General features: G+C 43.3%; 1 protein-coding gene across 8 annotated transcripts in view; it reads right to left on the bottom strand.

Moving 5' to 3' along the window:
• Positions 1-12803: 12803 nt before the first annotated feature.
• Positions 12804-15400, bottom strand: part of RXRG (retinoid X receptor gamma) — a 139351-nt gene continuing 136754 nt past the window's right edge. For all 8 annotated transcript variants that reach the window (XM_014596042.3, XM_019500316.2, XM_059728312.1 and 5 more), the window contains one exon: positions 12804-13276. In XM_014596042.3, the coding sequence (XP_014451528.2) occupies positions 13129-13276 (148 nt within the window). In that variant the 3' untranslated portion in view covers positions 12804-13128. The remainder of the gene's footprint in view (positions 13277-15400) is intronic.

Below are 15400 nucleotides of genomic sequence, written 5' to 3'. Positions count from 1 at the left end.
CCCCATGCAGAACTCTCCATGAAGTCTTTGGCTTGTAGGTTGGGCCCAGCTTAAGACATAGAGAAAACCACAGCATAGTATTACTCCTCCTGCCTCATTGTTTGTAGTACATGAGTGTCCAATGGTCCTAACTCAGACCCTAGCTCCTCACAGTAGGTGCTACACCAACACAGCAAGAACAAGCCTCTACTCTGGAGAATTTACACTCTGTGGAGCCAGATAAAGGGAATGAAGGAAGGAAGGTTTCGTTCAAGGTGATATAAACTGTGGTTTGCAATGAGGAACAGCCTAAGTCTTCACAAATCACAGGGCTTCATCCCTGAAACTTATTCCACTTTTAAAGGGGAAATAGGGTCTGGGAGCAGCAATCTTGGACTGAGTCAGCAAAGCACATGCATACATACAAAAAAACCTGAGCTTAAAAGTTCATTGTGGGCTTTGCTGAATAATATGCTTAAGTATTTGGCTGAATCATGGCCAGAACTGTAAGATGCCTCCTTTCAGGAAGTTGGCTTCTCCATAGCCTGCTCTTATTCAAGTGGCATTTCTGCTGTGAGTACCAGTGAATGCATTTTTTTTTAATGTGGTGTATGATCTGATAGGTCTGCAGAGACTGCATGTTCCATTATTCATACTATATGTTTAGCAGAGCTGCCACTTTATTGTTATGCCTTAGTCACTTGTTGTTTAAAAGACAACCAAGTGCACCAAAACCAACAAGTTGATATAGATGGTCTTGACACTGGTTTTGTGGGTCAGGGTGGAAGGGAGAGCATTAGAGTAGAATTACTGGCCAGATTTGGAGCCATTCAAGCAAGGAGGTCCCAAGATTCAGTCCCCTTAAGAACTTAGCATTTTACAAAAATCACCAGGTTCTAACATTTTTTCACTGCACCCAGTTAAAGATCAAACTTTCACTAGGATCCCCTCCAAAAAGAATTCAGCTACTTGGGATTTATTTCCACTTGTAAACAACACCCTGTGGCTCAGCTGGGGAGTGATATCAAAGGACTGATTCATGGTTAGTGTAGGCACTGCAGTCTGGAGCACTGGAAGCTTGAAAAAGAAAAAGAAAAGACAGAAAAGAAAGGAAGAAATCCACATAATCAGTAAAAACAAAGATTCACTTAATAGTCAAGGGGTATGCAGGAAGATGGATGTCACAGTAAAGAGTGGTCCTAGGAGACTTGTTGCAATCCTTCAATGTGAGCCACACAGTGGCAGGGTGTGGAGTACTACCTTGACCAACCTTGTGAGGACGTGTTGCATCACAACTCTTGATTTCTACAGAAGCTCCTCTTGGAAGTTGTCTCTCAAAACCAGCATTTATGGTTGAAGAAAAAAACATGAAGACATGCAGAGCAGTTATTTTACTTTAGCAGTAAGGATAAGGAAATTAACATTAAGTAGGGGAAATTGTACATCTGGCTGAAAGGCAGGGTTTCCAGCTTGTGGACTTTCATTTCATATGCTTAGGGTCTGACTATAGACCAGGTAGAATTGGGTCCTGTTTGTTAGCTTGATCTAAACTCAGATTTTGCCTTAGCAAAGAAAGGTGCTAGACTTTGTCCTACAGTGCTGCATAGGAATTGAAGGTAGAGAGAGAAAGAATATATTATTAGCATGTTTTAGCATCACTCTGAAGACGGAGAGTTAAGGTTAAACTGAGATAACAGCCAGTATCTTAACACTACATTTCCTGATTTTCAAGGATTTGTGATTAGCTGTACTTGATCATCTGGAAGACACAAGGTATGAGTGGGCAATCTCACCAGTAATTTTGTACTAGTGACATTCTGGAGCATATCCTTTGTCGGAAGGGTAGATGGGCGTCCTTAATATAGGAAGCAAATTTACAATACTGCAGCTACATCTACACAAGATGCTATTGCACACTGGTTACACTGCATTTATTTAGTACTTGTATAAACGAGTGTCATGTCATGGTTTTTGCCATGTGATGTTACTGCACACAGTAGTAACAGGCTACTATGTGGTCAGCAGGTCATGTAGACATGCCCTGCATTCCTTAAAACAGGACTTAGAGAGCATACAGTTATACATGCCCACATATAGCACAGCGACAGTCAGTCTTACTACAGAATTTCTTCACAGTAGTGAAATTTGTTTTGTGGAACCATCTACAGCGGAACCAGGTAGATGAATCCCTGTCCATGGTTGTAACAAAGTTGGGTTTGGGCTCTAGTTCCATCACTGACCTCTATGTGACCACAAGCTACTTATTTTCTCTTCTCTGGCTCATTTTCCACCTCTGTGCAACAGGGACAGTGATACAGACCTTTTTCTAAAGCATCTCAAGCGTTATGGATAAGAAGTATTTTTTGCTTCTATCACATTGCATGGAGTATCTTGAGATTAGGGGGTAAATTGGGGTTTTTTTAAATGAGAAAAACTAATAATAAGTATTCACCTTAAAAACCAAACTAAACTAACCAAACAAAAACCCCAAACCACTTTGTTCTGTAGCATCACCTACCTGCTCTGCCCTTTGACTTACCACTGCCTCAGTCTCCCTTCAAATCAGTGTGGATTCTCTAGACTTTTGCAGGAAGGATTCATAGCTACAACCCATTCTCTTGTCAGGCATTGTTTTTTGTTTCAAGCATACAAACTTAAGCAAGACATCAACATAGTAGCCACTTCCTTCCCCACCCAGGGTTATTGCATCCCAGAAACTTAGTCCCTGCTCCCAAGGAACTGAAAGACAACCCACAACACCCACCTCAGAAGCCCATCTCCCTTCTGTGCTGCTCTCAGCCCTTCATAGAAATCACCTGCCACTATCCCAGCTGTGGTTGATAATCTAACTGGATTGGCTGGCTCCCTGGCCCTTAGAGGGGCAGGCTATGCTGTTATGGTTGCACCTTTTTGTAGAAGTGTAGGCAACATTGTACAACCCTGTCAAAACAAGGCAACCTATAGACAAGATTATGTGTGTACTCCCCCTACAATCAAAATTAATAAAAATATTCCAAGCTTGTGGGTAGGTCCAAGTCCATAAGGGAGGCAGGGCATGGAGAAATAGAAAGGAAGAAAAATGGGACCAACACTGGTCATGCTTGCTTTGTTAGCAGAATCAAAGGTGTCCTGTTGGAGACGCAGGAGTTTTTCCCTAACCCCCCTCCACTCACTCTGCTCTCACTACCATCTCTCAGGGAGACTGGAGATGTTTCCTAAGGGCAAACAGATGTCCTCCTTACACCCCTTCAGCCACTCTTCTTACTTCTTAGGGAATTCCCTTTCTGTTTACCCGGGACTAGCTACTATAACTTCCCTGGGGGGAGGGGTGGGAGACAGCTACTTTTCTAGGTCTGATGGAGCCAAAGGATTTTTCCTGCTTCACAGACCCAATCTTCTTTTCTTGCAACACTGCTACCCTGGCTCCCAAAGCCTCCTAAAAAAGTGTAAGCGTCCAGCCATGTTGGACACCTAATTCCAGCAGGGAAGAAACATTTTGACATGTTCAAATTTCAAGAAGAAGAAACACATGGGAAATAGAGACAGAAAGCAAGAAAGATGACACATACTGGATGGATGGATAGACAGATAGATATGTATGAAGAATAATTGAGTGATGCATGACAGATAGACACACACACACACACACACTAAAGGGAGAGAGAGATGAAACAAGAGAGATGTAGGGTGTCTTGACTGATACATAGATAGATGAAATATTAAAAATATCCAAGCATTCAGAACCCTGATTTATACAGAGACGTAACAAGAAATCTCTGTTCCCTGGGCAGCAACAGCTCCATTCTTGAGCCCACTAAGTCAGCACCTGGAACTCACAACCTAGTCACCCAGCCATAGTCATGCTACTGGATTAACTAACCTGGGTTGCTTTAATGCCTATTTTACAGAGTTGCTGACAATTGAATACCAAAGAGTGAAGCACTCAGAATCAGTGAATGCTTTTGAAAATATTGGCCAAGATAAGTAAAGGCGTGATGTATCATAAGTGATGGATCATAAGGCCCAGAGAACAAATGTAAAAACAAAAAGACCAAAACAGATCCCAAGACTGCCATAAGTAGACATATTGAAGATTGCAGGAACAATGCAAAGTGCTTTGCTCTATAGTGAGAGACCCTAGGGGGTAAATTTATTAAACTGATGAAAAATAAGCTTAAAGAGTGATTTGATGAGCCTATAAATACCCACACAAGGAGGAGATCTTTGGTGGTAGGCTCTTTAATCTATTAGACAAAATCCATTAATTCATATAAGAAATAAGGTACAAATTAAAGGACAACAAGAAATTGTTTTTTAGATATATTGGGAGTAAAAGGAAGGCCCAGGGAGGAATAGGACCGCTGCTAAATGGGCAGAAACAATTGGTGACAGATAGAGGGGACAAGGCTGAACTCCTCAACGAGTTCTTTGCCTCAGTGTTCCTAAGCGAGGGGCACGACAAGTCTCTCACTGGGGTTGTAGAGAGGCAGCAGCAAGGCGCCAGACTTCCATGCGTAGATCCTGAGGTGGTGCAGAGTCACTTGGAAGAACTGGATGCCTTTAAGTCGGCAGGCCCGGATGGGCTCCATCCGAGGGTGCTGAAGGCACTGGCCGACGTCATTGCAGAGCCACTGGCGGGAATATTCGAATGCTCGTGGCGCACGGGCCAAGTCCCGGAGGACTGGAAAAGGGCTAACGTGGTCCCCATTTTCAAAAAAGGGAGGAAGGAGGACCCGGGCAACTATAGGCCGGTCAGTCTCACCTCCATCCTTGGTAAAGTATTTGAAAAAATTATCAAGGCTCACATTTCTGAGAGCCCGGCAGGACAAATTATGCTGAGGGGAAACCAGCATGGGTTTGTGGCGGGCAGATCATGCCTGACCAACCTAGTCTCTTTCTATGACCAGGTTATGAAACGCCTGGACACAGGAGGAGGGGTGGATGTCGTATACTTAGACTTCAGGAAGGCCTTCGATACGGTATCCCACCCCATACTGGTGAACAAGTTAAGAGACTGTGATGTGGATGACTGCACAGTCCGGTGGGTGGCGAATTGGCTAGAGGGTCGCACCCAAAGAGTCGTGGTAGATGGGTCGGTCTCGACCTGGAAGGGTGTGGGCAGTGGGGTCCCGCAGGGTTCGGTCCTTGGACCGATACTCTTTAATGTCTTCATCAGCGACTTGGACGTGGGAGTGAAATGTACTCTGTCCAAGTTTGCAGATGACACAAAGCTATGGGGAGAAGTGGACACGCCGGAGGGCAGGGAACAGCTGCAGGCAGACCTGGATAGGTTGGACAAGTGGGCAGAAAACAACAGGATGCAGTTCAACAAGGAGAAATGCAAAGTGCTGCACCTAGGGAGGAAAAATGTCCAGCACACCTACAGCCTAGGAAATGACCTGCTGGGTGGCACAGAGGTGGAAAGGGATCTTGGAGTCCTAGTGGACTCCAAGATGAACATGAGCCGGCAGTGTGACGAAGCCATCAAAAAAGCCAATGGCACTTTATCGTGCATCAGCAGATGCATGACAAATAGGTCCAGGGAGGTGATACTTCCCCTCTATAGGGCGTTGGTCAGACCGCAGTTGGAGTACTGCGTGCAATTCTGGGCGCCACACTTCAAGAAGGATGCGGATAACCTGGAGAGGGTACAGCGAAGTGCAACTCGTATGTTCAAGGGCCTGCAGACCAAGCCCTACGAGGAGAGACTAGAGAAACTGGACCTTTTCAGCCTCCGCAAGAGAAGGTTGAGAGGCGACCTTGTAGCTGCCTATAAGTTCATCACGGGGGCACAGAAGGGAATTGGTGAGGATTTATTCACCAAGGTGCCCCCGGGGGTTACAAGAAACAATGGCCACAAGCTAGTAGAGAGCAGATTTAGACTGGACATAAGGAAGAATTTCTTCACAGTTCGAGTGGCCAAGGTCTGGAACGGGCTCCCAAGGGAGGTGGTGCTCTCCCCTACCCTGGGGGTCTTCAAGAGGAGGTTAGACGAGTATCTAGCTGGGGTCATCTAGACCCAGCACTCTTTCCTGCTTATGCAGGGGGTCGGACTCGATGATCTATTGAGGTCCCTTCCGACCCTAACATCTATGAATCTATGAATCTATGAAAATTTCCAGCAGTGAGCCTACTAATAGAACAATTTACTGAGGGTTGTTGTAGGTTCTTCACTACTGGCAATTCTAAAATCAAGATTAGGTGTGCTTTCTATAAAGTATACTATATTATCTTGTATGCCATAGGCACCTTTCCCCAAAAAATTAGCATTCAAAATTGGGGTGCATGTGTGTCTTAATCAGGGAAGGGGATTTTGATTTTTCTGCCCAAACTAGAAGCTTTGAGAAACTGTAAAATGGCTGTTGTTTTCTTTTCCTTCTCTTCCCTCCAACAGCTGCATAGAGGGAGGGGCAGAGTCCAGCAAGGGCAGATCCAGGGTTGAACACAGTGGCGTGGTTTGATTCCTACTCCACACAAAGTTTAATATCAACTGCCTGGCAGCAGCAGTGGCATTTCTATTCAGGCAGCACTGAGGGAGTCAGTTGACTTTATGGTTCTCTATAATCTACCTAATTACTGCTAATGTCTCTTCACTGCACAGGTGTTAACAACACTATCTTCTTTTGGATTTGATGTTCTGCTAATCAAACTAGTCAATTTTTGGCAGTTTTTGACAGTCTTTGGCAGTTTTGTTGTCTGTTAGCTTTCCTTGGATTCTCTCTTCCCATTTCACAGCCCTGCAGACTGCTTTTAGCTCTTTTCAAAATCCTAGATTCACCCATGGAGTCCAGACTTCAGCAACAGTTACTATTTCAGCTTTTTGTGGGGGAGGGCGGGGGGGGGGTGATAATTCGGCTGTGAAAGGGTTTAAATTGCAGCTTTTGCATGAGTAAGAAAGGAAGAGTGAATGACCTAAAGATTAAGTTCTATCCCTGCTCTGTGCAGTAATACTTCTAGAAAAAAATCTTCTTCTTTATTCTGCCTTCCCCAAAACAAGGTGCACATCTTATTTGAGAGCATGTAGTATGCAAAGAGATATGGTAGTATAGTTCAAGCAAGAATTAATTCAGGGAAGTCCTAGGGTCTGCGTAATACAGGTCAGAATAGATCACAGTGGTCTTTTCTGTCTTTATCATCTGTTAATCTATGAATAACTTATCTGAAAAGTGTTTTGTGGTCCTAAATTTTTAGACTGCAGCTTACCCTTAAGGTAAAATAGTTAAGATATTGTGTGGAAAATTATCTTTAGCATCTCTTGACTTCTTTTGACCCTTTCATATTGCACTAACACTTTTTTTTGCCTATGCCTATTTATAACAATGACTTCTACCGTACTGCAAGAATTACATTTTCTCAGGTTTGAGGATGAAAGAGCTCCCCTGATATCATCTAAGCATTCCTCGAGGCTGAATACTTATGATCCATAGAGCAAGAGCTATGCAATTGCTTATTATTAAATAATGACTATTTAGATCTCTTAGGTATCTGTTAGGTATGACATTATTTAATTTATAATGTGCTACACAGAACTTTGTAACAAAAATGCTACGATTGCTCTGTTTGCCTGTGAACAAGGATGCATGTCTTTTCTTCTGGTTCTGATGATGGAAGTGCATAAGGCAGTGTCCTTGGAAGATGTATTTCCCATAAGAGAATGCAGCTCAGTGCAGTGTTTAACTTTACCAAATAGCATCAAATATACATCAAGTGCTGTAGAACAAATGAGTTCTAGGACTTTTTCCTTTTACCTTTTAACTTCTTTTTTCCCCTACTCTGAAATTTTTTCATAACTCTTGAAAAATGTTGAAGAGGCAGAATTACATTTGCATTTACTGTAGAAACATATGATCAATACAGGTATTTAGTTAGCAATAAGTTATATTTACTGTTTTGTAGAGTTTCTACAATGTAAAGCTGGATCACATTTATAAACTCATTCTAGGTTGATTAGTCCTATTTATTTCAAAGGGATCTTCCAGCACTACCACTTCTTTGAGAAGTGTAGTGGAGTATCCTAGTGCAAGTCACTTGTCTTTTAGACATTCCCAGATCCTGGAGTCATGTGATTATGAGGGGATTTTTAAAAATACCACAGCAATATACTAGCTAGCACTCATGGGTACAGAGAACATCCAAAAAGCATGGCTCCTTGAAGTTCAGAAACCAAAGATAACACCTACTCTATACCCTCCTAGCTATGCAGGTTGGTACAGTGCAATGAACTGCAGGACAAGGGTCTTGTCACTGGCACTCTAGGTGCTAAATGGCCCTTTGGGCCATACAGCACCTCTGTCTATGCTTGGTTCCCTTCATCCTCGTACACTGGGACATCAATACAGGGCTATGTCTCATCCTTGTGTAGGAGCACTGGAGAAGAGGGAAAATTTCCTTGAACTATTATTTGACTCCATTCATAGCTAGGTAAAATGGGCCAGAACATCAGCAGGTACAAATTGATTTAACCAGAGATATGTCACTTTACCCCAACTGAGGCTATGACTCAGTGCCGCATTGAACATTTCTCACAGCCCTAAGGTCTTCTCCTAGCAAATATTATTTACTAAGGCAATTAGAAAAGGATCAGAAATCCATGCATGACTCTGTAATATTTCTAAGTACCATAAATTGGATTAGAAGACACTGTGACAGCAAGAATGAGCACCCGCAGCCACCTCTGTCAAAGCAGCCAGATTACTGAAGAGTGACAGGTATTTAGAAGCTGTCTTCAACTCCGTGCTTGGAGGTTAGATTGAGAAAGCTGTGTGCTAGGGAGCCACTTAGTGGAAAACAACGGAATTGCTTAAAAAACACCTTTGTTTCCTTGATGCCAGGAAAAATCAGCAGCATTTGACATTAAACTGGTATCAATGTTAAATAATGAATGGTCCACTTTGAATAATCAGTTCTTGTTGTTAGTGTATCATTAAGGTACAAGGCACATTTCAGCTGCATGAGAAGATTCATCCGTTGGCTTGAAGGGAGAGTAGTCAGCCAGTTTTCTTTTGGGTGTCTGCTTGGGACTTGAGGGTCTTCCCTTGTGAATGTGCATCTGGGAGCTCATTGGAGAGAGAGAAAATTCTGCAGAAACTTCTGCCTTCCTTTCTGCCTTGATGAAGAGGAGGAGTTATGGAAGGGGTCAGATGTGTTTGTAGAAACAGATGGCTACGATGTGCAATCGTTTAGAGAGGAAATAATGCAACAGCTGAGGACAAAACAAGAAGTGAGAAGTGAGAATTACTTCAAGGAGTGTCTCCTCTGCTAAGCATTTTGCTTGGCCCAAAATGAAAGTTCTGTTTAGTTTTTAGATTATTTCACCCCTTAACAAAAATTAAGGCCTAAATTGGAAAAGTTTTATTTTGAGAATGGCAAAATGATATGTTTTGGTACTACCAAAATGAAATATTTTATTTAAAAAATAACAAAGTAAAAGGCTTTGATACTTCCCCCCTCAGCTGATACTAATACTTAACCAGTTTGTTAAAAAAATAAATAAATAAATAATCCCTCATTTCTATCTGTACCTAAACTTAATCGCTGATTGGGCCTGGAACATCCCCCCAGTATATCTGAGTACATTCAGACCTCCTGGTCATAGTATACTGCTGAGTAAAATGCTGTTAGTGGCAGGTTTGTTGGTTGTAGCCTTGTTGGTCAAAGGGCATAGGCAGGCAAGGTCCTTTGGGTAGATGTGATATCTTTTATTAAACCAGTCATTCCCAACTGTCAAAAGGGGGTCGGACTTGATGATCTATTGAGGTCCCTTCCGACCCTAACATCTATGAATCTATGAATCTATGAACTTTTTTTTCTCAGACCCACTGCTGGGAGCGGAGTGTGGTGGCAGTGGCAGCGGCAGCCTTGGGGTGGGGACGGGCAAGCTCCTGGTATGCAGTGCAACTCATCTTTTGTGTGTAGCACTGCTGGCATTGCTCCCGTGACCCTCATTTGGGTCACAAGCTGGGGTTAGGAACCGCTGCATTAGACCCACTAAATAGTTGGAAAAAAGTTTTGTAAACTTTCGGAAACAAACATCCTTCTTCAGGCATTGGGGGCATGTCAACATGTGCATTATAGTGCTTTTTCTAATGAGCATTTAATTTAGTACCTCCAGTGTGAGATACTAAAGAAATGCACATTAGGCTGCCTTAATGCACAGTTATGAATGCACATGGTTTTTAAGTGATGCTTAATGCGCAGTAGCTTATTTTACTGTGCGGTAACATAATCACATTTTTTTACGTGACACTTTAATGTGCAGTAAAATAGGTTACTGTACATTAAAATGCATGTGTAGACATGCCCTGGGAGACTCTGCTGCTGTTATGTATTCTCTAAGGTAGAGAAGAAGCTAAAGTATAACAAGAAGTCTGTGAAAATGCAAATGAGTGGAAGTTTGGAAGACAATGGGTAGAGATGGGGGTGAGGGGGAGGGAGGGAAATGTGTGAAGGAATGCAAGTGGTCAGCTTAAGGCAGGTTACCTGATGTGTCAGATGTTAGGCAGGTTGTAATGTGTCAAGTCGGTGTTCTTTTGTATCCAGTAGATTTATGCAGTGATTTGGTAGGCTTGTCTATGAAAGGTGTTTTGTAAGTTCCCTTTGAGGATTAAAAATGAGATCAGAGAGGGCATGATTGTCTTGTGAGAAGTGGGTACCCATAGGTAATTGGATATTTTAGTCTTTGACAAATTATTGGTGGGTGTTCATTCTGGTACACAGTTGGTTCATCCTACATATTTTCCATCAGGGCATTTGGTGCATTGGATGAGAAATATTACATTCCTGGAGGTGCAGGTGTAAGATCCAGGGATGGTGAAGGTTCTGTTGTGGGGTATAGTTATTGTGGAACTGGTGGAAATGTGTTGGCAGGTTTATATTTCTTGTCCCGGCACGGTCTGGATCATATCCCATCAGTACCCACTGAGCCTCCCATCTACAGTACAGCCAGCTGGTTTCACCATGTGCCTATAAGTGAAGCAGCATTAATTTTGACCAGTTTCCAGCTGAGAACAGATGAGTTCATTTCAGTGGACCAAAGCAGGTGAACAGTGACAAACTGGAGTTAGTGGCATTTATTAATGGAAAGCAATATGATTAAACCTGTTCCTGAGTGTTGGAAACCACCAAATAAATGAACAGGGAGTTGCTCAATGATGAATGAGATCAGGTTGAATCCCTACCAGGCAATAGCATTCACCGAGACATTACCAATTCCATTTTGCTGTCATTTGCTGATTTTGCTGTAGATAGATGGGAGGTGGTATTAACTTTGCAGACATAAACTTTGTTTGGAATGTAGGACTAGAAGGAACCTTTTGGGTAGTAGAGTCCATGCACAGGGAAGATGGATAAGAAAATCTACTCTGGCACCTCCCACATACCATCATAGTGAGCTAACACCCCATGACAAACCTAGGATCTTCATTGCAAAACACCTCAAAAAGTCCTTCCCTGCTCCAAAGGAACAGAGCAGGAGAGATGAGAGCAACACCAAAGCCTCAATTATGTTCCAACCCCATGGGCTTTGTTCATTGCCTCAGGTTTTTCAGCTGAAGTTCGAAAGGAGTGAGTATTGCACAGGTCCCAAGTGGAGAGGAGCTGGTTGAAGGCACTGTTATCACTTACACGTGTCCTTTTGCTGAATGCCAAGTGTCCCATGGGCTCTACAGGCCTTCCTGGAAAGCCATGGGAGACCTGCGGGATTCTTAGAGTGTGAGCATCAAGAGCAGGGTAATGTGGTGGCATCCCTTCAGCTCTGTTGTGCAATTTCATCCTAGCCTATGCATTTTCTGGGTTGATCGGTAGGGGCCTGCCAAGAAAAATGAAATCAGCTCATCACACTCGGAGACTGATGTCAAGGGAGCAGAGCAAGGACCAACTCCCAAGCATCCCCACACCTGGCTAGACATTCATTTCATTTTTGGAAGAAATTTGGGTACCATCCAGCTAGAGACTGAAGAAGCAGAAATTAGGAATATGCAAAAACTGTGCAAGTGCCCTACACTCTGTTCCATGAGAGTTTCTCACCCTCCCAGCAGAAAGGTGGCAGGAAGATCTAGTCTCCATTGGCCCCAATAGAAAAGAGGAAAGATGCTCTTGCAGCTAAGGAATGGTTTTGAGTGCAAAACGGTTGCCTAGATCTGCCACAAATACAAGTCATTTACTCTGTATACCTCAGTCTCCCATTTGTACAAATAAGATTAGTCTCCCATTCTCTGTCTGTTCAAGGCCTCCTGAACCTCTCACTATGTAGCCATTTAAAGCCCTGATCTCAGTTGGTGTCTCTAAGTGATGCTGTAGTAAAATACTTGGAAGTTCTGCTGGAGAAAAAAAGAGGGGAGAGTGTTTGTGGTGTGGACACCTATCTGCTAAAACCACTCCAAGGAAGACTTACTATTGTCAAGGACCATGGAAGATATGTTGTGTGTTACAGTAGGACCTCCAAATCCCAATCTTCACCTTGCTCTGATCAGCATTGAACACTAGTAAAAGATACTGCCTTCCTCAAATAGCTCACAATCTAGAGGGGCAGAGGTGTTGTTAAGAGAAGCAGAGGCACAGAGAGGGAAAATTACATGCCCAATATTGCACAAGTCAGTGGCAGAGGCAGAAAAAGAACCCAGGTGTCCCGAGTACCTATTGTTCTGCCCCCAGGAACATGCTGCTAACAATTTTCAAATAAACTGATTTGCATGTAATCTGAAATGATTGTCTTTGACTCTAAGTAGACTGTCTATCTTATTCCCCAAGCTATTCAAACCCCCTCTTTGTCCAGAACTCTGCAGAATAGACCATCATGCAACACAATAATAAGCCCCAGTCTCAGGTTAGTGCTGATGTCTTATATATTATTTTATTTTGTTCCTTTTTATTTTTGAAAGTGAAAAAATAATTTAAACTGATGATATATGTACAGGGGAAATGGCATGTTAGTGTTCTGAAGAGATCCTACAGCTGGCAAGGGAAAGGTTAGATGCATCACTTGACCTATGTACAAAAATTCCCACCTAGAAAGAGCTGAAGAATCAGAAAGCCTCTCTCTGTAATATGAGCTGTCATAGTATGGGGAAAGGGAAAGAAGGCTGTGCAGGAGCAGACAGGGTCCATTATATCCTAAGCTGGTCTGTACCATCTCTTTCCCAGCAACAAGGATCAGGTGATCTGGAGTGGGGTCTCCAGCATCTCCATGAGAAAGGTGTCAATAGGCGTGTCCCCGATCAACTTGAAGAAGAAGAGATGCTCGAGGCATTTCAGCCCAATAGATCTCAGTGCTGGCAGTCGGAGGAGGAGTTTGGCAAACCTGGAAAAATGTTCCATAGAACCACAGAAGTCAGAGAGTCAGAAGTCATTATTATTTGATTTTCAGCAGTGCCTAACCTGGCTATGGGCCCCAGTGTGCTAGGTACCCAGTGCCCCAGGCATAATCATATTGAAAAACAGCTTACCTTGAAGATCTTACAGTTTAAATGGAAATGAGGAACCAGAGAGATGAAGCGACTCAGCCAAGGTCACCAGAAAGTTAGTGTTGGAACCAGGAATATAGCCCAGATGATGCTTTTGTTGCAAGCAAGTGCTCACACCAGGCAGTCTCTGCTGAACTGCACTGCCTCTTCCCGCACATGCACACTGCCATTCCCTGATGCTGCAGGTCTGTCCCCCAGCCCCTTTACATGCTCCAGTCGGTGTTTTGCTCCGATTAGTTTTAATTTGAAAGGGGAACACAAGGCTTCCCTCAGGAGACTGTCCCCCAGCCAAACACCCCACTGTTGCAGTGCTGATACTCAAGCTGCATATTCCTTTTCCATAATATTATCTCATGCCAGAGACATTTGCTTATATTTCAAGGGATCAGAAATTCATGGTCCCAAAACACTTGTGTGTCTTGTATAAAAGCTCTCTCTAACTGGGACCTTCCAGGAAAATTCAAGGGGCTGATCAGGTTCCCTCATGATGCCTGGAAGGTGGATCCACTTTCTTTCCAGATTTAACAAACACACATGCACACAGTTTGTGGTGTGGACACCTATCTGCTAAGACCACCCCAAGGAAGACCTACTATTGTCAAGGACCACAGAAGATATATTGCGTGTTACAGTAGGACCTCCAAATCCCAATCTGCACCCTGCAAATTCACACACACACACACACACACACACACACACACACCCCCCCTGGGAACAAAGTGCATGTTTTGGAGAAATATTTTATCTGTCCTTTTCAGGCTATCCAGGAACAACTGTTTGACTTCCAACCTTGACCAGGGTTTGAACTAGTAACCTAGGAGCTAAAACATGCTATTGAAATCTTTCTTGAAATCTGCTTAAAAATTGATGGCCCCTAGAGAAGCTTTGTAACCCATTAGCAAAATTTTTACTATCCATTTTCCTCTGTTTTATGGACCATATGTGGCCACATTTGCTACCAACTAACCTCTACTCTCCCCCCACACCCTCCAAATGCACATTTCTTGTTTGCAGCATTGACTTTGTGGCCAAAAATAGCAGCAGCACTGCCAGGTGCCAGCACCTTGCTTCTTAAGGAGTCTTAAAACAACACGTGGATACTCTCATACTCTGCCATTTCTCTCAGTCAGCCAGCAGAGTGCAGTGTTGGACAGCACAGGAAAAAGCTTGGGCAGCACTCAACTTCATTGCAACAGGCTTCAGTTGCTGCTTGCATGAGAGGAAGAAACTACTGGAAAGAGAGGACTTTGCAACCCAGTTACAATATACGTGATATTCAGTGCGCTCCACCGGGCCTGGGATTGTGGTTTCCCTAGTCTTGTGTAGCCATTTACACGTATCTGATCTGAGGCTTGATCCAAGCTCAGTCAAGTCAATCAAAGTTTGCCTTCACAGCAATGGATTTTGCATCAGATCCACACATGATAACATTTTATGCCCCCTTTGCCCAGGTCTGAATGATGAAACCAGATACAGGGAGTGGTGAATCAAATCTCATAAGTAGAGAATGCGCCCATTTTGCTGAATGGTGTCCATCTCTGTTGGTATGCTGCTATTTTTTTAAGCTAACGGAAACATGAAGCCACTCGTATTTTAATTACAAGTGCCACTTAAACCCCTTATCATAAATCTTTCACAGAGGCACAAGAGGATGTGGGTAACACAATGGGAGTCAGACTCATAAGTGCCATGTTTCATTTATAGAGGTCCGAGCCAGACTTTTGGCTTGTTTAAATTGAGCCAGGACATGGATCTCTGTTTCCCCACAGATAGCCAATAGCATCACAGCCTCTCAGGGTAGGTAAAGAGGTAAAGCCTCCTGCATTGATTCACTGTTGAGGTCTTTGCCTATAAGAAGCAGCATGTGGACCTAAGGCCGGTGGAAAATCTCCCGCTGAAACTTCTAACCCCCCCCAAAAAAACAGAAAATTAGGATGTGGACAAACTGATTGGTTTGTTGG

Source organism: Alligator mississippiensis, chromosome 5 (genome assembly GCF_030867095.1).
Source record: "Alligator mississippiensis isolate rAllMis1 chromosome 5, rAllMis1, whole genome shotgun sequence".
Taxonomy (NCBI): domain Eukaryota; kingdom Metazoa; phylum Chordata; order Crocodylia; family Alligatoridae; genus Alligator; species Alligator mississippiensis.
Note: the sequence above shows the minus strand (reverse complement) of the source record. Positions and strands in the feature narration are given on the sequence as shown.